The following is a 17994-nucleotide window of genomic DNA, read 5'->3' on the forward strand; positions in this document are numbered from 1 at the left end:
TGGCTCGGCCCAGCCCTGGGTGTTATCAGCATCTGAAGAAAGAACCAGCAGATAGAAATCTCTCATCTCTCTGTGTCTCTGTCTCTCATTCTCCTCACTCCTGCTCTGTCTTCCGAGTGGATGAGAATAAACATCTACAACAAGCCTGCAATATTAACTCTTCCCTGTGCTTCCAGCCTGTGAGCCTGCGCTGTAGCCTGCAGACTTGGTAGCCTCTAGATGATTCCTTAACCTCTCCCTCTCTCCCTCCTCCCCTCCCTCCTGTTCTGAGGCAGAACCCTGACTAATACAGAGCTTTATACTGTTTCAACACTACAATGTCCCCTAGAGATTAAGAATTAGATGAGCACAGAACCCGGAAGCACCCCAGGTGCACAATGCCTACTGCCTCTTCCTCACCCCACCAAATTCCTCGAGGTCAAGGGCAATGTTTGAAAGAAGAGAAAGAGGAAGTATGTACGTGTGCTGGGGGGAGGCATCCACAACAGCACAAGAAAATTATGAGTAATCTAAATGCCACATTAGTTTTTTGCTTTTAGAGAATTCTGAAACAAATTGCTGAAAGGTGGGAGAATATAACATGGTTATAAAATTCGAAAAGGTAAATTTCCCTCCCATCACTGTTCCTGTACTTGGGGCGTGGAGGGCTCATGTGTGTTTTATAACACCCCAAACCTGCATTGCACATGCACAGGCACTCAAGTTGAATTTCTTTCTCCCTTTTTTATACACATAGTAGCATGCTCCACATACTACTGCGTGCCTGGTCTTACTTGTACAGGACAAAGACAGTTCCGTATGCACACACAAAGAGCTGTCTCATTTGTCTTTACAGCCACATACCTGTGGGGATTCAGCATGACTTACTAAACCACGGCACCGTGGGTGAGTAAATGCTTCCCAGTGATGACGAGCTGGAACGAGTGACTTTGTATACACAGCATTTCCCCGGATAGAGCACTCTACGTGGAACTGCTGAGTCATAGAGCACTCTACGGGGAACTGCTGAGTCAAAGATAATGTGCATTCACAGATGGGATAGGTAATTGCCAGAGTGTCTGTCTTGGAGGCTCCTGGGATTTTCGTCCTGGTCAGCTATGTAGAAGAGGGCCTGTTTCTCCACACGGGGGCCAGCATTGTGTGCTTGTTAGCCAACTGGTAAAGACTGGCTCATCCAAACTGAAAATATGGTATCTCAGTGCAGTTTTACTTGCATTTCTCTCGCTAAGACTAACATTAAGCACCTTAACTGTTATTAATGTATTTCTAAATTATTTGCACTTACCTCTGACTTTTACATTTCTTTATTCATTTTTTATTGTAGAAGTAGTTAGGTATTTGCATGTGATAAGAATTGCAATTTATCCCCTTAATTTGTCTTTTGCCTTTTTACTTTGTTTATGGTTGTTTTGTTCTGCAGAAATATTTTTATGTAAGTAACGCCAAACACGTTTCTTATGAATGGATCAGAAAAAATTGAGAAATCCCCTAAAAGAAGGCAAACAGTACCAAATAAACAGCGAGACAGGATCAGAGAAAACCACAGCCTAAAATATCCCCAGGGAAGTTCTGCTTTGGAGGTGGGAAGGGTTTTGGAACAGTTCAGAATTCAGGATACATGGACCCAAAACGGGAGGACACGCTGGGCAACACCCAGACTGCTGAATTTGGAATGTCTGGGCTGGTGGGATCCTCTTCCTGCTCCCCTGGACTGAGCAGAGGTTCCCAGCGGTGTTGTTGCAGAATAAAGGAGTGATGGCAACATCACTGGACCCAAGAGGAAGACTGACGTCCTGGAAGCAAGCCTCTCCCAGGGCAGGCAGGGAGACCTCAGGGTGAGCAAAGGGAAGCTGGCAGAGGGGCCCTCCACCCCAGAAAGGCACACTCCCATCACTGGGAGTGCACACTCAAAGACCCACATGGGTTCACAAAAACGGAAGGAGTGGCAGGCAACATTCAGGAAACACCTGGGGAAAACCAGTACCCCCAGTACAGCAGCAGATGCAACAAGCGGAGGGTTGTTCGAGCAAAGCGTTAGTTGAGAGCAAAGAGAAAAGTTTAAGCACACAAAGTCAATTGCTTCAGAATGGCTCAGAACATGGTCTCAGGCACCAGACTGTCTGGAATTGATTTCTAGCTGTACCACTTTCTAGATGTATGGGCAGCACCAGAACAATTACCTCAGACCTCAGTTTCCCAGTCTGTAAAATGGGAATTTAAGTAATACCAATCACATAGGATTCTCCTGAAAATTAAATAATCATTTAAAAATACTTAGCTCAGAAACGAACTAACAATAAGTGCTCAATACATCCTAGACATTGTTATTTTTTATTTCAAGAGATAGCTAGCTGCAATAAAGAAGGAAAAATGTGGGAATTTAAAGATTACAATAGGGGCAGGCCCCACGGCTAGGGGTTGGATGCCCACCTCCCATATCAGTGACTAGGTAGGTCTGAGTTTCTGCTCTGCTTCTGACTCTAGCTTCCTGCTCACGCACACCCTGGGAGGTAGCAGGTGATGGTTCAAACATTTGAGTTCCTGCCACCCACGTGGGAGACCCAGACTGAGTTCTGGGGGCCCCTGGCTCCAGGCTGGCTCAGCCCTGGCTGACTCAGTCATTTCGGGGATAAGCCAGCAGATGGGAGCTCTGTCTCTCAAATACACAAAGGAAAAAAAATTCTAATTAAGATCCATGGTGAATTTATAATTGAAGTAGTAAATTGAAGAATATAAGAGGCACGTGTTGAACAATGAGTTAATGACTGAGATTTTGGGTAGGGAATGCCCTGTCAGAGACCCAGCTTCCTAACTGGCCTCTCCTCTCTCACCCTTCTTGGAGACAGAGCTTTGGAGCAGAGCGGCAGCCTGGAGTGGGGGAGGGGAGCATGGGGATTGGCTTATCTGGGGCTGAGCTCTGAGCAGGCAGGTCCAGAAGCTTTCTTATCTATGGAGGCACGGAGCAAGTAAACAGCTTCATGGAAAAAACTGGGAGCTCTGTTTCTTGTTGTCAGAGAAGGGACTTACAGACAGGGAGTGAGGGAGGAATGGCGTGGTGAGAATCAGAAGTGCTGCGGTGAGCTCATGGATTTAAGACTCACATAGGCGTACAGGCGTACGCCTATGAAAATGCACTTGCTTTCCTGTTCTTTCTCCTTAAAGGGCCTACAAGTAATTGCATCTGAGCAGCAGTGAGATCTCCCAGCTCCCAAATCGTGGTTTCTAAATGCCATTCTCTGTGAAAAGGGATGGCAGCTCCTAAGAGAAAATGACTGATTCCAGGGCTGGGGCAGGAAAGTGTAAGAGGAGAGAATATTTGGTCGTTCTAAAAAGCAAGAAAATGCTCAATGAATGCTAGACACAGGGTTAAAAAAAAAAAAAAGACACAGGAACCAGCTGAAGGGGCTTCCACTACTCAAATCTGGGACAATTTGAGCATGAAAATGTATAATCACAGTAACAGATTATAATTCATCAGATAAAATCAGAATCCATAAACCAATATTGATATAAGTAAATGAAAAAAAGAGAAAATGGAAAAGATCTTCCTTATGGTTATATGTTAACTAAATATAGAAGGAATAATAAATTTAGAAATCAGGGTCAGCGCTGTGGCATAATGGGTAAAGCCACTGCCTTGGCGCTGGCATCCCATATGGGCGCTGGTTCTAATCCCAACTTTCCTCTTTCAATCCAGCTCTCTGCTGTGGCCTGGGAAAGCAGCAGAAGATGGCCCAAGTCCTTGGGCCTCTGCACCCACGTGGGAGATCCGGAGGAAGCTCCTGGCTCCTGGCTTCACATCAGCTCAGGTCCAGCCATTTGGGGAGTGAACCAGCGGATAGAAGACCTTTCTCTCTGTCTGCCTCTGCCTCTGTAACTCTGCCTTTCAAATAAACAAATAAATATTCTTAAAAAAGTGATAAAATCATCCATGTGCCATCAAACTAGCTGGATAAGTCTGATGGGTATGGGCTGGCACTGTGGCATAGCTGGTAAAGCTGCTACAAGTATCCCCTATGGGCACCGGTTTCAGTCTACTTCTGATCCAGCTCCCTACTAATGTGCCTGGGAAAGCAGCAGAGGATGGTCCAAGTGCTTGGGCCCCTAAACCCATGTGGGAGAACCAGAAGCCCCTGGCCTCTGCCTGGCTCAGTCCCGGCCATTGGGATCATTTGGGGAGTGGGCTAGCCAGTAGATGGAAGATGTCTCTCTCTCTCTTTCTGACTTTGCCTTTCAAATAAATAAAATAAATATTAAAGAGAGAGAATGAGAGAGAGTAGAGGCAACAAAATGGAAAAAGAAGGGAAAAAAATCAACCTGAAGGAGGGAAAAAGTAGGTGGGAGCAAGTAAGAGAGCAGAAGAAGAAAGAAAATACAAAATACATAAGAAAAAGATATAAATAAATATACCTGTCATGCCAGTAATGTAGAAAATCAAACTCTCAAGAACTGCTGTATTGTAATAAAGCGAAATCCGCACTTCCTGCCTCAGACACAGAGATGTCGAGGGTGGCAGGATGTGTCTGCGGCCGTGACTGCTGCCAACAGGGTGCATGAGAAAGAACAGGCCTTGATCTGGCTCAGGGCCTCAGCCTCTCCCGAGGGCCCTTCACGCTGTGTTGTGACATGGGGGCAGGGCAAGCAAGCACATGGAGACACGGAGACAGGAAATGGGCCCAATGCACCCTTCATCAGTAGCCCACTTGGAAGATAATGGACCCAGCCCCTCAGCCCTCATGGCCAGAACCATCTCTTACATGTCCCACCTCCTAATACAGTTAATGTGGCCACTAAATGTCAACATGTAGCATGGTATATGGCTGGTAGGGCTTTATTCACATTAGACAACATAGACGCTCAGGCTAAAAGCATATTCATGGAGCTACAGAAAATCACATGTGAGGATTAAAACCTCAAGGTACCCAGAAGTTACATCCTTTACAATTTTCATGCCATTTCTTTTATCTTAATAACATTGCATATTGTGTATAATTCTATATACCTTATATATAATACATATGTCAACTCCAAAAGCCAGAAATCTATGAATTTTTCTAGTAGCTAAGTCAAGAAAAGGTGAAAAGAAATAGATAAAATACGTTTTTTAAAAATATTTATTTATTTATTTATTTCAAAGTTGGAGTCACACAGAGAAAGAAGGAGAAGGAGAGAGAGAGAGAGAGAGAGAGAGAGAGAGAGAGAGGTCTTCCATCTGCTGGTTCACTCCCCAGATGGCCGCAATGGCTGGAGCTGGACCGATCTGAAGCCAGGAGCCAGGAGCTTCTTCTGAGTCTCCCAGGCGAGTGCAGGAGCCCAAGGACTTGGCCATCTTCTACTGCTTTTCCCGGCCATAGCAGAGAGCTGGATTGGAAGTGGAGCAGCTGGGTCTTGAATGGTGCCCATATGGGATGCTAGAGCTTTAGGCCAGGGCATTAACCTGCTGAGCCACACTGCTGGCCCCTAAAATAAGTTTTAATAACATATTTTGATGCAACTAAATTTAATATTTGATCCATATAAAGTTAGTTATTATTTATTCTTTTTATTTGAAAGGCAGAGATAGACAGAGAGAGAGAGAGATCTTCCATCTGTGGTTCACTCCCCACGTAGTCGCAACAGCCAGGGCTGAGCCCAGCCAAGGCCAGGAACCAGGAGCTTCACCCAGGCCTCCCATGTGATGGCAGGGGCCCAAGCACTTGAGCCACTTTCTGCTGCTTTCCCAGGCACATTAGCAGGGAGCTGGATCGGAAGTGGAGAAGCCAAGACATGAACCAGTGCTTGAATGGAATGCCAGCATCATAGGTGGCGGCTTTACCTGCTATGCCACAGTGCTAGCCCCATCTCTTCTCTCTTAAGGGAGATAATCCATAAAGGAAAGGATTGTCAGATTTATCTAAAATAGAAATCTAAAATTCAAATTAAGCAGAAAGCTTCATAATCAAAGAATCTAGTAAAAGAAACTATCTACAAATCTATCAAAGAAAAACAACTAAATTAAAAACTAGGCATGGGGCCGGCACTATGGCATAGTGGGTAAAGCTGCCGCCTACAGTGTTGGCATCCCACATAGGGGCACGTTCGAGTCCCAGCTGCTCCACTTCTGATCCAGCTCTCTGCTATGGCCTGGGAAAGCAGTAGAAAATGGCCCAAGTCCCTGGGCCCCTGTACCCACGTGGGAGACCTGGAGGAAGCTATTGGCTCCCGGCTTCGGATTGGCGCAGCTCTGGCTGTTGCAGCCAATTGGGAAGTGAACCAGCGGATGGAAGACCTCTCTTTCTCTCTCTCCTCTCTCTGTGTAACTCCAACTTTCAAATAAATAAATAAATAAACAAATCTTAAAAAAAAAAACAGGCAGAAGATGTGGATGGATGCTTTACAACATGAATGTCAATAAAAAAACCACACCTCATTAAGAGGACAATGCAGATTAAAAAACAATGAGCCACTTTTCTTCCCCACCTTGTTTAAAGCAAAAGGGAAAACACTGATATATTACCTTGCCTGTGTCATTTATGCCACTGATGGTTAAAAACCTTTTGGAAGACAACTCAGCAGAATCTTTAAAAATTAGACCTAAGTCCCTTTGACTCAGAGATTGTCTCTCAGAGAACCCATCCTTGTAAATAGCTACCTGCGTGCACAGAGATGCACCTGCAAGGATGACCTCTGGTGTCAGAGCTGGGGAAACTTGCCAGGAGCCATCCCAGCCCAGAGAATGTCAGTGGGGTGCTTGTGGATGTCACAGGGGCACCCTCAAGATCACAGCTTACTTTGATCTGCCCAGAACTCAAATCCTGCAGACCAATTCCTTTTTTGAATGATTCTATTTCTGAACGGCGGGAAAGAATGACGTACACAACAGGTGTGTGTCTAAATGCATACAAGAAGGGAGTTCAAAAAGTTCATGGAAACATGAAGTTCAAAGATCAGCTTATTCTGATACAAAAAATGGTTTTAAATCCATTCATAGTTTTTGCATAATACCCATTTTCTAGGAACATCTTGAAGGTCACATATGCAAATGTAACTACCTGCAGAAAGCACTGTGGAAACATACATGCACTAAAGCGGATGGCGGGGAAGAGAGAGGGCGTGTGAGGAGGGAATGCTTGTATTTTACTGTGTGCTTCCTGGCTGCTTGACTTCGAGGAGCTCATCCATCGCTTGAGGCGAGAGAAGGGCTATGGGGAAAGCAGCACTCCCAACTTCTTTCAGAGCAAGGTAGGGGCTGTGTTCAGAACAGACAGCAGTTGTAGGATGGCTAGGTGCAGGGTCTTGTTTCGGACATAAGAGAAGAATTAGAGGACGAGATGGAGATGCAGGTGGGTAGAGGAGCAGGGCTTATTTACAAGCAAAGTGGTGAAAGCGCATGTGGGGGCACTCAAGAGAAAGCTGCCGTCCACCAGGTTGGGGTCCATCCTGTTTATGAACTGGCGGTAAAAGGGGTGGGGCTTAACTGAGTATTTGCAGGGGATGGAGTTTGGGGAGGGGGCTTGAGTGCTGCCCATTTCTTTGCTCCCCCTCTCCGTTTTATTTTATTTTTTTAATTTCAGAAGTGTCACGGCGTCAGGTGCATGATGGGAATAGGTGTGTCAGCCAGGGTAATTTTATTATAATGACTCTATAATGAGTTAAAGGTTATCACAAAGGGGCCAGCGCTGTGGTGTAGCAGGTAAAGCTGCCGCCTGCAGTGCCGGCATCCCATATGGGTGCCGGTTTGAGACTTGGCTGCTCTACTTCTGATCCAAATCTCTGCTATGGCCTAGGAAAACAGTAGAAGATGGCCCAAGTCCTTGGGCCCCTGCACCTGCGTTGGAGACCAGGAAGAAGCTCCTGGTTCCTGGCTTCGGATCGGTCCAGCTCTGGCAGTTGCAGCTATTTGGGGAGTGAACCAGCGGATGGAAGACCTCTCTCTCTCTCTCTCTCTCTGCCTCTGCCTCTGCCTCTCTGTAACTCTGCCTTTCAAATAAATAAATAAATCTTAAAAAAAATTAAAGGCTATCACAGGGATGCAGCCAGCAGCCATGTTGGTTATTTTTAGCCATGGCCAGTAGTAAGGGGCCAAATCGGGGAAGCTGTGGTGTTTTGGTTTTTCATTGCGGAGACTGGGGTGGGAGGCTTGGGTGGTGCAGGCAGAGTGGCAGGGGGAGGCTGGTGACCTCAGCTCCTCCTTGCCAGTGATCTCCCTGCCTACACCCGAGTCACCCCTTCCCAGACTGCCCGCCAGCTTAGTGGCACAGTCGAGTGCCGGTCAGGGTTGAGGATTCGTCCTGGGGCTCTGTGAGCGCTTGGCAGGCAGGCTGAGCGTCTCTCCCAGTGGACACCAAACCAGCAGGTCTCGGAGCTTGTGCCAGAGTCCACACATGGAACCCTGTCATCTACGTTATCCATGCAGTGTCCCCTCTGTGCCACTGCCAACCACACAGCCCAGTGCTCCCACCCTGGGGCATCTCCAGGCCAAAGCTGGCCTTTCTTAGGACTGGCAAAGTAACGCATCCTGCTCATGGCGTTTTCCGGGCCTTGTGTGATATGGGTCTTGGAGGAAAGAAAGAAGGGCAACCACCATAACAAGCAGAGCCAAGAGCGGGGGCAGTGTGTGGAGAGCGGTCATGACCGTGGCCTCCATTTCTCCCAGTCAAGGAAACAGCAGGCTGAGGTCAGGGCTTCCCAGCATCTGTCTGGAGAGGCTTACTCAGAAATTTCACAGGTTGCCACCTACACTTTGGCAGGGGATGGAGACTTCCTGTTCAGGGATTAGGGTGCTGGGAAGTCCTTTAGGTGAGACCACCTGCCTTGTAGAGAGAGAGAGAGAGAGAGAAAGAGAGAGGGAATCTGCTCCTTTGCTGAGGATTTAATTAAGCATTAGGAAGTTTGTGATTTTAATCTTACTCCAAAGTTAATATTTGAGTATAGATTTGAAGGGGGTGAGAGATGAGGCCATGTGGCTGTTAGACAGAAAGCAGCAGTGCAAAGGTCCTGAGGTAGGAGGGAGGTGGGTGGCCGAGGCTGCGGCTCACTTGGCTAATCCTCCACCTGCGGCACAGGCACCCCAGGTTCTAGTCCAGGTTGGGGTGCCGGTTCTGTCCCGGTTGCGCCTCTTCCAGTCCAGCTCTCTGCTGTGGCCCGGGAGTGCAGTGGAGGATGGCCAAGTGCTTAGGCCCTGCACCCACATGGGAGACCAGGAGAAGCACCTGGTTCCTGGCTTCGGATCGCTGCAGCGCCGGCCATGGCAACCATTAGGGGAGTGAACCAACGGAAGGAAGACCTTTCTCTCTCTCTCTCTCTCTCTCTCTCACTAACTCTGCCTGTCAAAAAAAAAAAAAAAAAAAAAAAAAAAAAAAAAAAAAAGGAGGGAGGTGGGGACTGGGAACTTCCTGATGCCTTCTGAGAACCTTGCCTTCTCTCTAGATGGACTGGGAAGCTGTGGGCAGATGAGGCTGACACGGAGCAGCATGGCTCCGACTGCTATGGGGGAAAGTGCAGTGCAGGCAGCGGCAGCAGCCCAGAGGAGAGATGGTGGAGGGCAGCCGTCCTTAAGTGAGTGCGCAGAAGCACCTGAGGGCCTTGGGACCACGGATTGCAACCGCTAACTTCTCCTTCACGGCATGATGAATGCACAGTGAATCTTCAGCGAGGCGCCTTGCTCCCCCACTGCAGGAAGCCTTGGCAGGACCGGGATAGAGCCCAGGCTCCAGGGCGGGGAGAGTGGTGCTCCTGAGGGTGTCTGGTTTAAGCTGTTGGGAGGTAACTGGAGATGAAACTTCTATAGACAGTGGTCATCAGAGGGAAGGGATTCTTTAGAACAACAATCCTAGCAACAGGTGTGACACCCACCGGGTCGTCTGCCTTTCCAACTAAACCCTGTTGGAGAGATTAAGTCACGTTCCCAACTTCATACGATTCCTAAGTAGCAGAGCCCAGCCAGGCTTTACAGCTCTGTGTTGCGGGCTGCCTCACGAAGTCAGGCAAAGGCAGATCTAGAAGCAGTCAAGAACCTCCGGAAGCTGGGAGCCCTTTCCAAAATGCAGGGGGCGTGCCACCCTTTTAATAAAAGTGTCTCCTACCTGAACCGGGAGCTCTGTCCAGAGGGCACCACCTCCGCCCCAGCCCCAGCCCCAGGCTCTTCCCGGCAGTTCCTGGGGCACCCTACCTCAACACTTTTGTGGCTTGTGTGGTTTCCACCCTCTTCCCAGCCGCCTCCTGCAGGATGCGGGTTCTGGGCTGAGAAGCTGAAGCTGGCTAAATCCGGGCCAGCCAAGATCTAAACTGTCACTTGAAAAAAAAAACTAAGTTCCGGAACATCTCTCATCAGTCGGGTCCTTCCCCACCTTCCAGGGGATAAAAATAGCCGTCGTGCAGGGCCTCACTGCGGAGAGCAACTGCGCGCCTAAGCCGGGCCTGGCTGGAGTGCAGCTGCTCCCGCAGGGGAGGCTGGGGCCAGAGGGGACCTGTCCCACCGGGCGGGGATGCTCGGGAGCTACACCGAGGCTGGAGGGAGGTGACCTACGACCGCGCTCCCCACCCTCTGGGGGGGCGGAGATGGACTCCCTGAGAGAGGTTATTTGCTCAAGCGCGCGCACACACACACACTCAGGTGCGCAGTCACACCTTTGCACTCCCCACGTTCTGGAAGCAGCTTTGGGACCCTGGCAAGGGTCGCAGATCCACAACTCCAGAGCTGCGTATAGACAGTGACGCAGATCGACTACAAAACTATTTCAAATCCGCAGCGTGTCATCATCTCCCTTTAGGGTGCTAAGATCTTTCTGGAAAACAAATGTATTCGATATAAACCCGCAAGAAGAGGCACAGAAATGCTGGGGTTGACCTCCCATGCCGTGACAAAGGGTGATTACTATTAATCTGCGCTTTCTCACTACGCCAAAAAAAAAAAAAAAAGAGCCAGTTTTTCGTTTGCAACCAGAGAGGCCGCGTCCAGGCATTTCCGTGGACCTTCGGAGCGGCCGGGGTCTCCTTGCGTGGACCCTCCGTCGGGGGAGGGGGCTGCAGACGACACAGCAGCCGGGGGACAACGCGGGGCGAGGACGGGCCCTTGAAGAGGGTGACCTAGGAGCCGTACGCCCGACAGAAGCACTTTAAAATGCAGGCGTTCACAGCTCGGATGCGGCCCGCAGGGAGCGGGCGGCGCGTGCGTGCGCGGCCCCGGGGCGGCGGCGGCGCGCACGGGCGCGCCTCCGCGGGCAGTCCCCCGCCGTGGACGATGCCGCCGGGAAGGCGGCGGCGGCGGCGGCGCGCTCCGGCGGTCTGAAGCGGCGGCTGGCTGCCACGGGCCAGCGGCGCGATGAGCTGGGCGGCCGCCCCCGGCTCGGGGCTGTGAGCGGCTCGGGGCCGGGGGTGGGCGGCGGCGCGGCGGCCGGCCGACGCTCCTCCTCGGCGGCGGCGGCGGCGGCGGCGCTGGCCATGCGCGGGGCGGCGCGGCCGGGGCGGCCAGGCCGGGGCTGCCTCCCGGGGGCCCGCGGCCTGAGGGCTCCGCCGCCGCCGCCGCCGCCGCTGCTCCTGCTCGCGCTGCTGTCGCTGCTGCCCGCTCCCGGCACCGCCGCCGCCGCCCCGGCCCCGCGGCCCCCGGCCCTGCAGCCAGCGGCCGCGGGGCCCAGCGTGAGCCTCTACCTGAGCGAGGACGAGGTGCGCCGGCTGATCGGTGAGTGGCCCGGGCCGCTTCCGGCTGCCGGCGGCTCGGTCCGCGCGGCGTGGACCGCGGGCGCCTGCCCTCCCCGCCCCCAGCGCTCGCCGCCCGCTCCTGGCGCCCGGTTCGCCCCGGCGGCCCCGGCCTCCGCCTGCCTGCCGTGCTGGCCGGGAGGTGTGGTCCCTGCCCGGCCCCCGCCCCGGGTCGGTCTCGGGGCCTCCCCTCTTCGCCCTGGCTGTCCCGCCACTGTGGGGACCCTCGGCCTCCGCCAGAGACCCGGATCCTGCCGGTGCCATCCCCCTCCACCCTCTGCCGTGCTCTCGGTGCAACTTTAGCCCCGGCCGCGCAAAGTTTCTTTGACCTTCCCCGTGCCTGTCATGCTCTAGGGCCCTGGATGGAGGATGCCTGAGAATTCACGCAGATCCTGGGTTGTGGTTTAGATGCGGGGTAGGCCACGCTCCGGTTGCTCGTGCTTTCTGGTTGCATGCTCTCAGCAAAGCGTGAGAGCAAGGGGACGTTGGTGGCAGCTTCTGGGTGCACTTAAAGATAGTGGGTGATTCCCCAGGTAGCCGACATCTGAGCCCCTTCTTGCTGCTCGTCTAGGATGTGACTGCTTCGTGTAAACACCTTGAAGAGAACGGAGAACTTGGCCTTGGGTCACCTTCACGACAGCGTTGTTGCTTTCTGGACGCCTGCTTTCTTTTGTGTATTAACACAGTCCCTTTATTTGGTCTTGTGGCGTGGTTTAAGGGAAGAAAGTTAACTCGCTTCACCACCCATTGCCTATCGCTTTTACTTATTCTTTTTTAAGTTGCAGGATTTTCTTGAGGTCTGCTGAGAAATGGAATTGCACGCGGCAGGCTGTTGAGACGTTTGTTACGTGTATGGATTTGTAGTTTTAGCTAAGGAGGTCGTCTGTGTTTTTGTAGCCTCGTGCCTTTCTTAATCCTCCTTTTAGGCTAGCCGAATTCGCTGAATGTAGTTTAGCCCAATTAAACCCATGGATTGGCTCAGTGCTTGGAACATAAGATTTAGGCTTAGGAAAAATAGCGAATGTTTGTAAATCAACTCACATCATATTAGAAAATATTCATGTGTTATGCATGCCTTGGTCAAGATGGAAAGAACGTGTATAATTTGTGAAGTTGTTTATGTGTGTTTCTTCTTTCCTGGTGAAGGGTGGAGGGAAGGGACAGAGGACAACCAGGGCCTGATGCTGATGGAGTGCCCATATAAACCTGCCCCTGCACACTTTGTACGTGCTGTTTCCTTGAACTTTCTTGCTAACCAGTGAAGTCTATGTCTTTGTCCCCATTTTAGAGATGAGAAAGGTGAGGCTTTATGTATTTTGCTCAAGGTAAGAGTTCATAGTTGTTTTTTTTTTTTTTTAAATGAAATGGTGACATTGGCTGCAGACAAAGTTCCATTGAATGAAAAGAAGATATTGTATATATAGAAGTTTGATTATGGCACGGAGAAAAAGAAATCATTGCTAACTAGTGCTTGAGGTGATGTGTTTGTTCCCTTATTCAAAGGGAATTAGTTTTCTTAGGGATATTTGTGGCAGAGGAGGCTCCTGGTTGATGAGCATCCAGTGTATGCTGGGAAGTGGACTGTGGGGGCAGAGGGGCTTGAGCTCCAGGACTGGGCTCTGTCCCTGGGGGAGGGGGACCTCTAGCAGCGTTTGCTGTATTTCAGATTCCATTAACCTGTGACCCATGGCCGGGTCCTCTGTTTTTACCCCTTACCTTCTCCCCTATTCCTTTTATCTGTAAAGTACTCCTTGGCTCCCCCTAGGTGGAGAGATCAGGTGCTAAGCTGTGTACCAGGCAGCCTGGGTTGGCAGAATGCATTTTTCCATGGAAGCTGTCATGGTGTTTTAAGACTACTTGAAATAGTACTTGTGCACCATATTTTTCAATCATTGTGATATGGGAAATCTGGTATGGGAAACTAACATTATTTTATGATATTCTATAGAGTTGCATGTGAGAATCTTATGAATGAAGTTGATAGTGATAGGTTGAGCTAACTGCCTTTGATTTGAGAGTAAGTTGTTTTAATCCATTTCATACATGCACAGTTTTTAAAGAATAAAATAGAGCTGAAAGACTTAGAACAAAAGCGAACTCCTGCTTTCAGGTTTTTACTCTCCAAGCTCTGTGGATAGCTTCTTCGACTTCACCTAGGTCTTGTGTGTTTCTTTTTTTTTCCCTTGAGTTTTACATTTTGTGTTTCTGAAATCAGTGTAGAATAAGCATTTGACATCTTATCATAACTGGGTGCTTATCCCATTTTTCCTTTAAACTCTTTAAGTATTTTTTTTTTTAAATGAAACCCGCAGTGGGGCTGGTGTTGTGGCTCAGCAGTGGGGCTAGATTGGCACTTGGGACACTGGCATTGTGTATCATAATGCCTGGTTCAATGTGGCTATTGCATGCTTCTGATCTAGCTCCCTCCTAATGTGCACCCTAAAGACTGCAGACGATGGCCCAAGAGCTTGTGGGAGACCCAGATGGAGTTCCTGGGTTTGGCTTGGCCCAGCCTCAGCTGTAGTGGCAATTTGAGGAGTGAACCAGCAGATGGAAGATTCTCTCTCTCTCTCTCTCTCTCTCTCTCCCCCTCTCCCCCTCTCCCCCTCTCCCCCTCTCCCCCTCTCTCTTCCTCTTTTCCTCCTCCCCTGCTGCATGTCCCCCTCCCCCATCACTGTCTTTAAAATAAATTATTTAATTAAAAAAAAAAAAGTAAACCCAGCCGTCAGTTTTATATCATGTGTACCTGTTTTGCTCCCTTTTGAGTTGGTGATGTATTTCTTGTATGTTTTTATTTCTCCCAGAGAAAATAAGTGCTTCAAACTTTTTGATGAGTTTTCTATGTGTTTATGTCTGCGTTTCCTCCAGTACTCAGAGAAATATATTACGTGCCTTTTGATGTTTTTCCCAGGTAGCGCTTCAAGTCGGTCCTCTCTCCATCCCACACATTTCTTCTTGACACTCCTCCCTCTGGAGCTCCCTGTTCTGTACGCACAGTAGGACTGCTTTTCCTGGGACTTCCACCCCTTTCTCCTGCCTGCCTTTTCTTTAGCTTGCTCCATTTAGAAGTGTACATCCTCAGTGGCTTCCTAAGGAAGAGCACGTGGGAGATCCGTTGTTCGCCACCTTGCATGTTCAAGACGTCTGTCCTAGTCTTTCTAGGTGGTGTGGCTGAATTAGAATATTAGATTGAAAAGATTCCTCTTGGCAGTTTCAGTGACATTTTCACACTGTCGTGTCATGACAGCTTGCGATAAAAAGTCCAAAGTTATACTGATTCCTTTTATTTTCCCTTGTTTTTTTAAATGTCAGGGTCTTTTTGTTTGGCATTCTCAAGTTTTATAACCTTCTGTGTGGTTTGTTTCTTTTTTGTGTTATCTTAGTGGGCCTTTTAATCTGGAGACTCATATCATTCAGTCTTCAGAAATATCTGTTACTTTCTCTATTTTTTAAATTTATTTTATTTATTTGAAAGACAGAGTTACAGAGAGAGGTAGAGACAGAGAGAGAGGTCTTCCATCCACTGGTTCATTCCCCAGATGGCCGCAAGGGCCGGAGCTATGCTGATCCGAAGCCAGGAGCCAGGAGCCCCTTCTGGCTCTCCCACGTGGGTGCAGGGGCCCAAGGACCTGGACCATCTTCTACTGCTATCCCAGGCCATAGCAGAGAACTAGATCAGAAGAGGAGCAAACAGAACTCCAACTGGCGCCCATATGGGATGTCGGCGCTTCAGGCCAGGGCTTTAACCTGCTGCGCCACAGTGCCGGCTCCTGCTACTTCCTTTATAACATCTACCCTTCATTTTTCTATTTTTTCTTTCTGAAAGTTCTGTTCTGTTAGAATTGAATCTCCTAGAATTGAACTTCAGATTTTTTTATTTTGTCTTTTATTTATATTTTTGCTTTGGAATGAATGGCAGGGGCAGAGTTGTTTTTTTTTTTTTTTTTTTTTAAGATTTTTTATTTATTTATTTGAAAGAGTTACACAGAGAGAGGAGAGCCAGAGAGAGAGAGAGAGAGAGAGAGATGTCTTCCATCCGCTGGTTCACTCCCCAACTAGCCACAATGCCTGGAGATGCACTGATCAGAAGCCAGGAGCTTCTTCTGGGTCTCCCACACTGGTACAGGGGCCCAAGGACCTGGGTCATCTTCTGCTGCTTTCCCAGTCCATAGCAGAGAGCTGGATCAGAAGAGCAGCTGGGTTTCGAACTGGTGCCTATATGGCATGCTGGCGCTTTAGGCCAGGGCGTTAACCCACTGTGCCACAGCACCGAGGGGCAGAGTTTCTTAATTTTGTGTTCAACCCTTTAATTTTTTTTTTTTTTTGTTTGAAAGGCCAAGTGATGAAAAGCCAGAAATATAGAGAAAAAGGTCTTCCACGTACTAGTTCACTCCCCAAATGGCTGCAACATCCAGGACTGGGTCAGACCAAAACAGGAAGCCAGGAACTCCATTCTGATCTCCCACCTAGGTGACAGGGGCCCAAGCACTTGTACTGTCATCCACTACCTTCCCAGGCGCATTAGCAATGAGCTGGATCAGAAGCAGAGCAGCTGGGATTGGAACCAGTGCCCCGATGTGGAATCCTGGTGTAGCAAGCAGCAAAGCTTGACCCTCTGGGCCGCAATGGCGGCCCCCAGGCTGTAAGCTTTGATGGCTCCTAGCTGCAGTTCTGCCTGTGTGATTCAGTTTCTTCAGAAAGAATCGTGGGGTCTCCTGTTGGACTTGAATAGCGGCTTCGGGGCTCTCTCCTTGTCAGTCTGAGACTCGGGTCAGCCTTCGGTACCTCCTTGGTGCCTGTAGGGCGGAGCCTTTCAGGGGTCCCAAGGGGCAGTGACCTCTCCTTCAGCTGCTTCCCGTCATGCAGGAGTGTGTTGAATTGTATGCTCTGTTGTTGTCTTTTGCTGTCTGTTTGCCCTAGTGGTTTAATGTCTTTGTGGTTCTTTCCTGTCCTTTTAGAAGAGTTTGGGTCGGGAACAGGGATCGAGGCCGTGGTCATTGCATGGAGTGTAAGCGTCAGTTAGGATTGGGCTTACCTGCTGAGGATAACGTGTGGCAGGTTTTTGTAAGCACGGTGTGCAGAAGAATAGCAGCTCACCCCACCGTTGACAACACTCTGCTGGTGTGTGGTAGTCTTTTGCCTGTGTCAGGCACGAAAGCAATCCCTGTGTTAGGTATACTCTGATACTTCCATGTTGTAGGTGGGTATTGTATTAGTCTGCTGTTAACGTCACAAAATCCCCGAAGCTGGATGCTTTAAAGGAGCGCACTGCTCTGGAGGGTCAAGGGCATAGTGATGTCTTTGGCTGGCTGTGATGAAGGCATCGTGGCAGACGGCATCCTGACACTTGCCAGAGGGAGAGTACATGTGAGACAGGAAGCCAGGGAACGGTTCAGAGGTCAGGCTCCATCTTTCTAACAGAACTTGTGAGAACCACGGCAATCCCTCCAGTGACCTCACCCACCCCTACAAGGCTCCACCCCTTAAAGGTGCTGCCTCCTGTCATGATCACCACACTGGGGACCAAGCTCCCAGCCTGTGAGTCTTTGGGGGGACACACTCAAACCAAACTGAGACCAAAGTAAGGGACTTAATTTGTCAGGCTGCTGTAACAAAATAGCATAGACCAGGCAACTTGTAAACAACAGTCTATGTCTCCTGGCTCTGGAGGCTGGGAAGTCCAAGGTCTGGGCTCTGGTGAGGGCCTGCTTTCTGGTCCATAGACAGTGCAGCGCTGTCTTGCCTTGTTCTCACGTGGTAGGCACGAACAGCTGTTTGTGAAGGCACTGATCCCATTCCTGAGGGGGTCTGCCCTTAGACCTCTCCCAGGTCCCCACCTGCTCATGCTATCCCTTTCAGGACTAGCATTTGATGGGGGAGGGGATTCAGATTCAGACCACAGCAGAGAGGAAAGACTTGGAGCAGGTATGTCGGTAGCCCAGTTTCTTGGTGGTAGAGCAGACAGCCCTGATGGAAGTCTGTCCGTTCTGAGGATTCCCGGAGCTTTAGGAGCTTTGAATCTCTGTGCAGCCATCCCGCGTCCCTCGGTCCTGCTTTGTTGCTCTCAGCTCCTGTTCTTAACAGATTGCAGCCTAGGCATCCGTTTCCCCATTTTACAGCTGAGGACTCCGATTCAGGGCTCCATGAGTAGAGGCTGAGTCTTGACTCAGTTCTGCAGAGTCTGGAACCCATACAGCCCCTTTGTCAGCTCCGCGGCACTGTTCAGGGAGTGGAATCTGCAAGGCTGCTGCCACGCATGCATCTTGGTCCTGACTGTTACCTGCATCCTCCCGTGTTTTCTAATAGGCAGCGTCGAAG

The 17994-nt window shown here is 49.8% G+C and overlaps 1 protein-coding gene across 4 annotated transcripts in view; it reads left to right on the plus strand.

The window, feature by feature from the left end:
• The first annotated feature begins 11200 nt into the window (after positions 1-11200).
• The window catches only part of RYK (receptor like tyrosine kinase), a 103753-nt gene continuing 96959 nt past the window's right edge, over positions 11201-17994 (plus strand). For 2 of the 4 annotated variants that reach the window (XM_070072806.2, XM_070072807.2), the window contains exon 1: positions 11201-11659. In XM_070072806.2, coding sequence (XP_069928907.1) covers positions 11422-11659 — 238 coding nt within the window. In that variant the 5' untranslated portion in view covers positions 11201-11421. The remainder of the gene's footprint in view (positions 11660-17994) is intronic. The other 2 variants (XM_070072805.2, XM_051818598.3) reach the window with 1 other exon arrangement.

Source organism: Oryctolagus cuniculus, chromosome 4, assembly GCF_051225735.1.
Source record: "Oryctolagus cuniculus isolate XC-2025 breed Fujian yellow rabbit chromosome 4, ASM5122573v1, whole genome shotgun sequence".
Lineage (NCBI taxonomy): Eukaryota > Metazoa > Chordata > Mammalia > Lagomorpha > Leporidae > Oryctolagus > Oryctolagus cuniculus.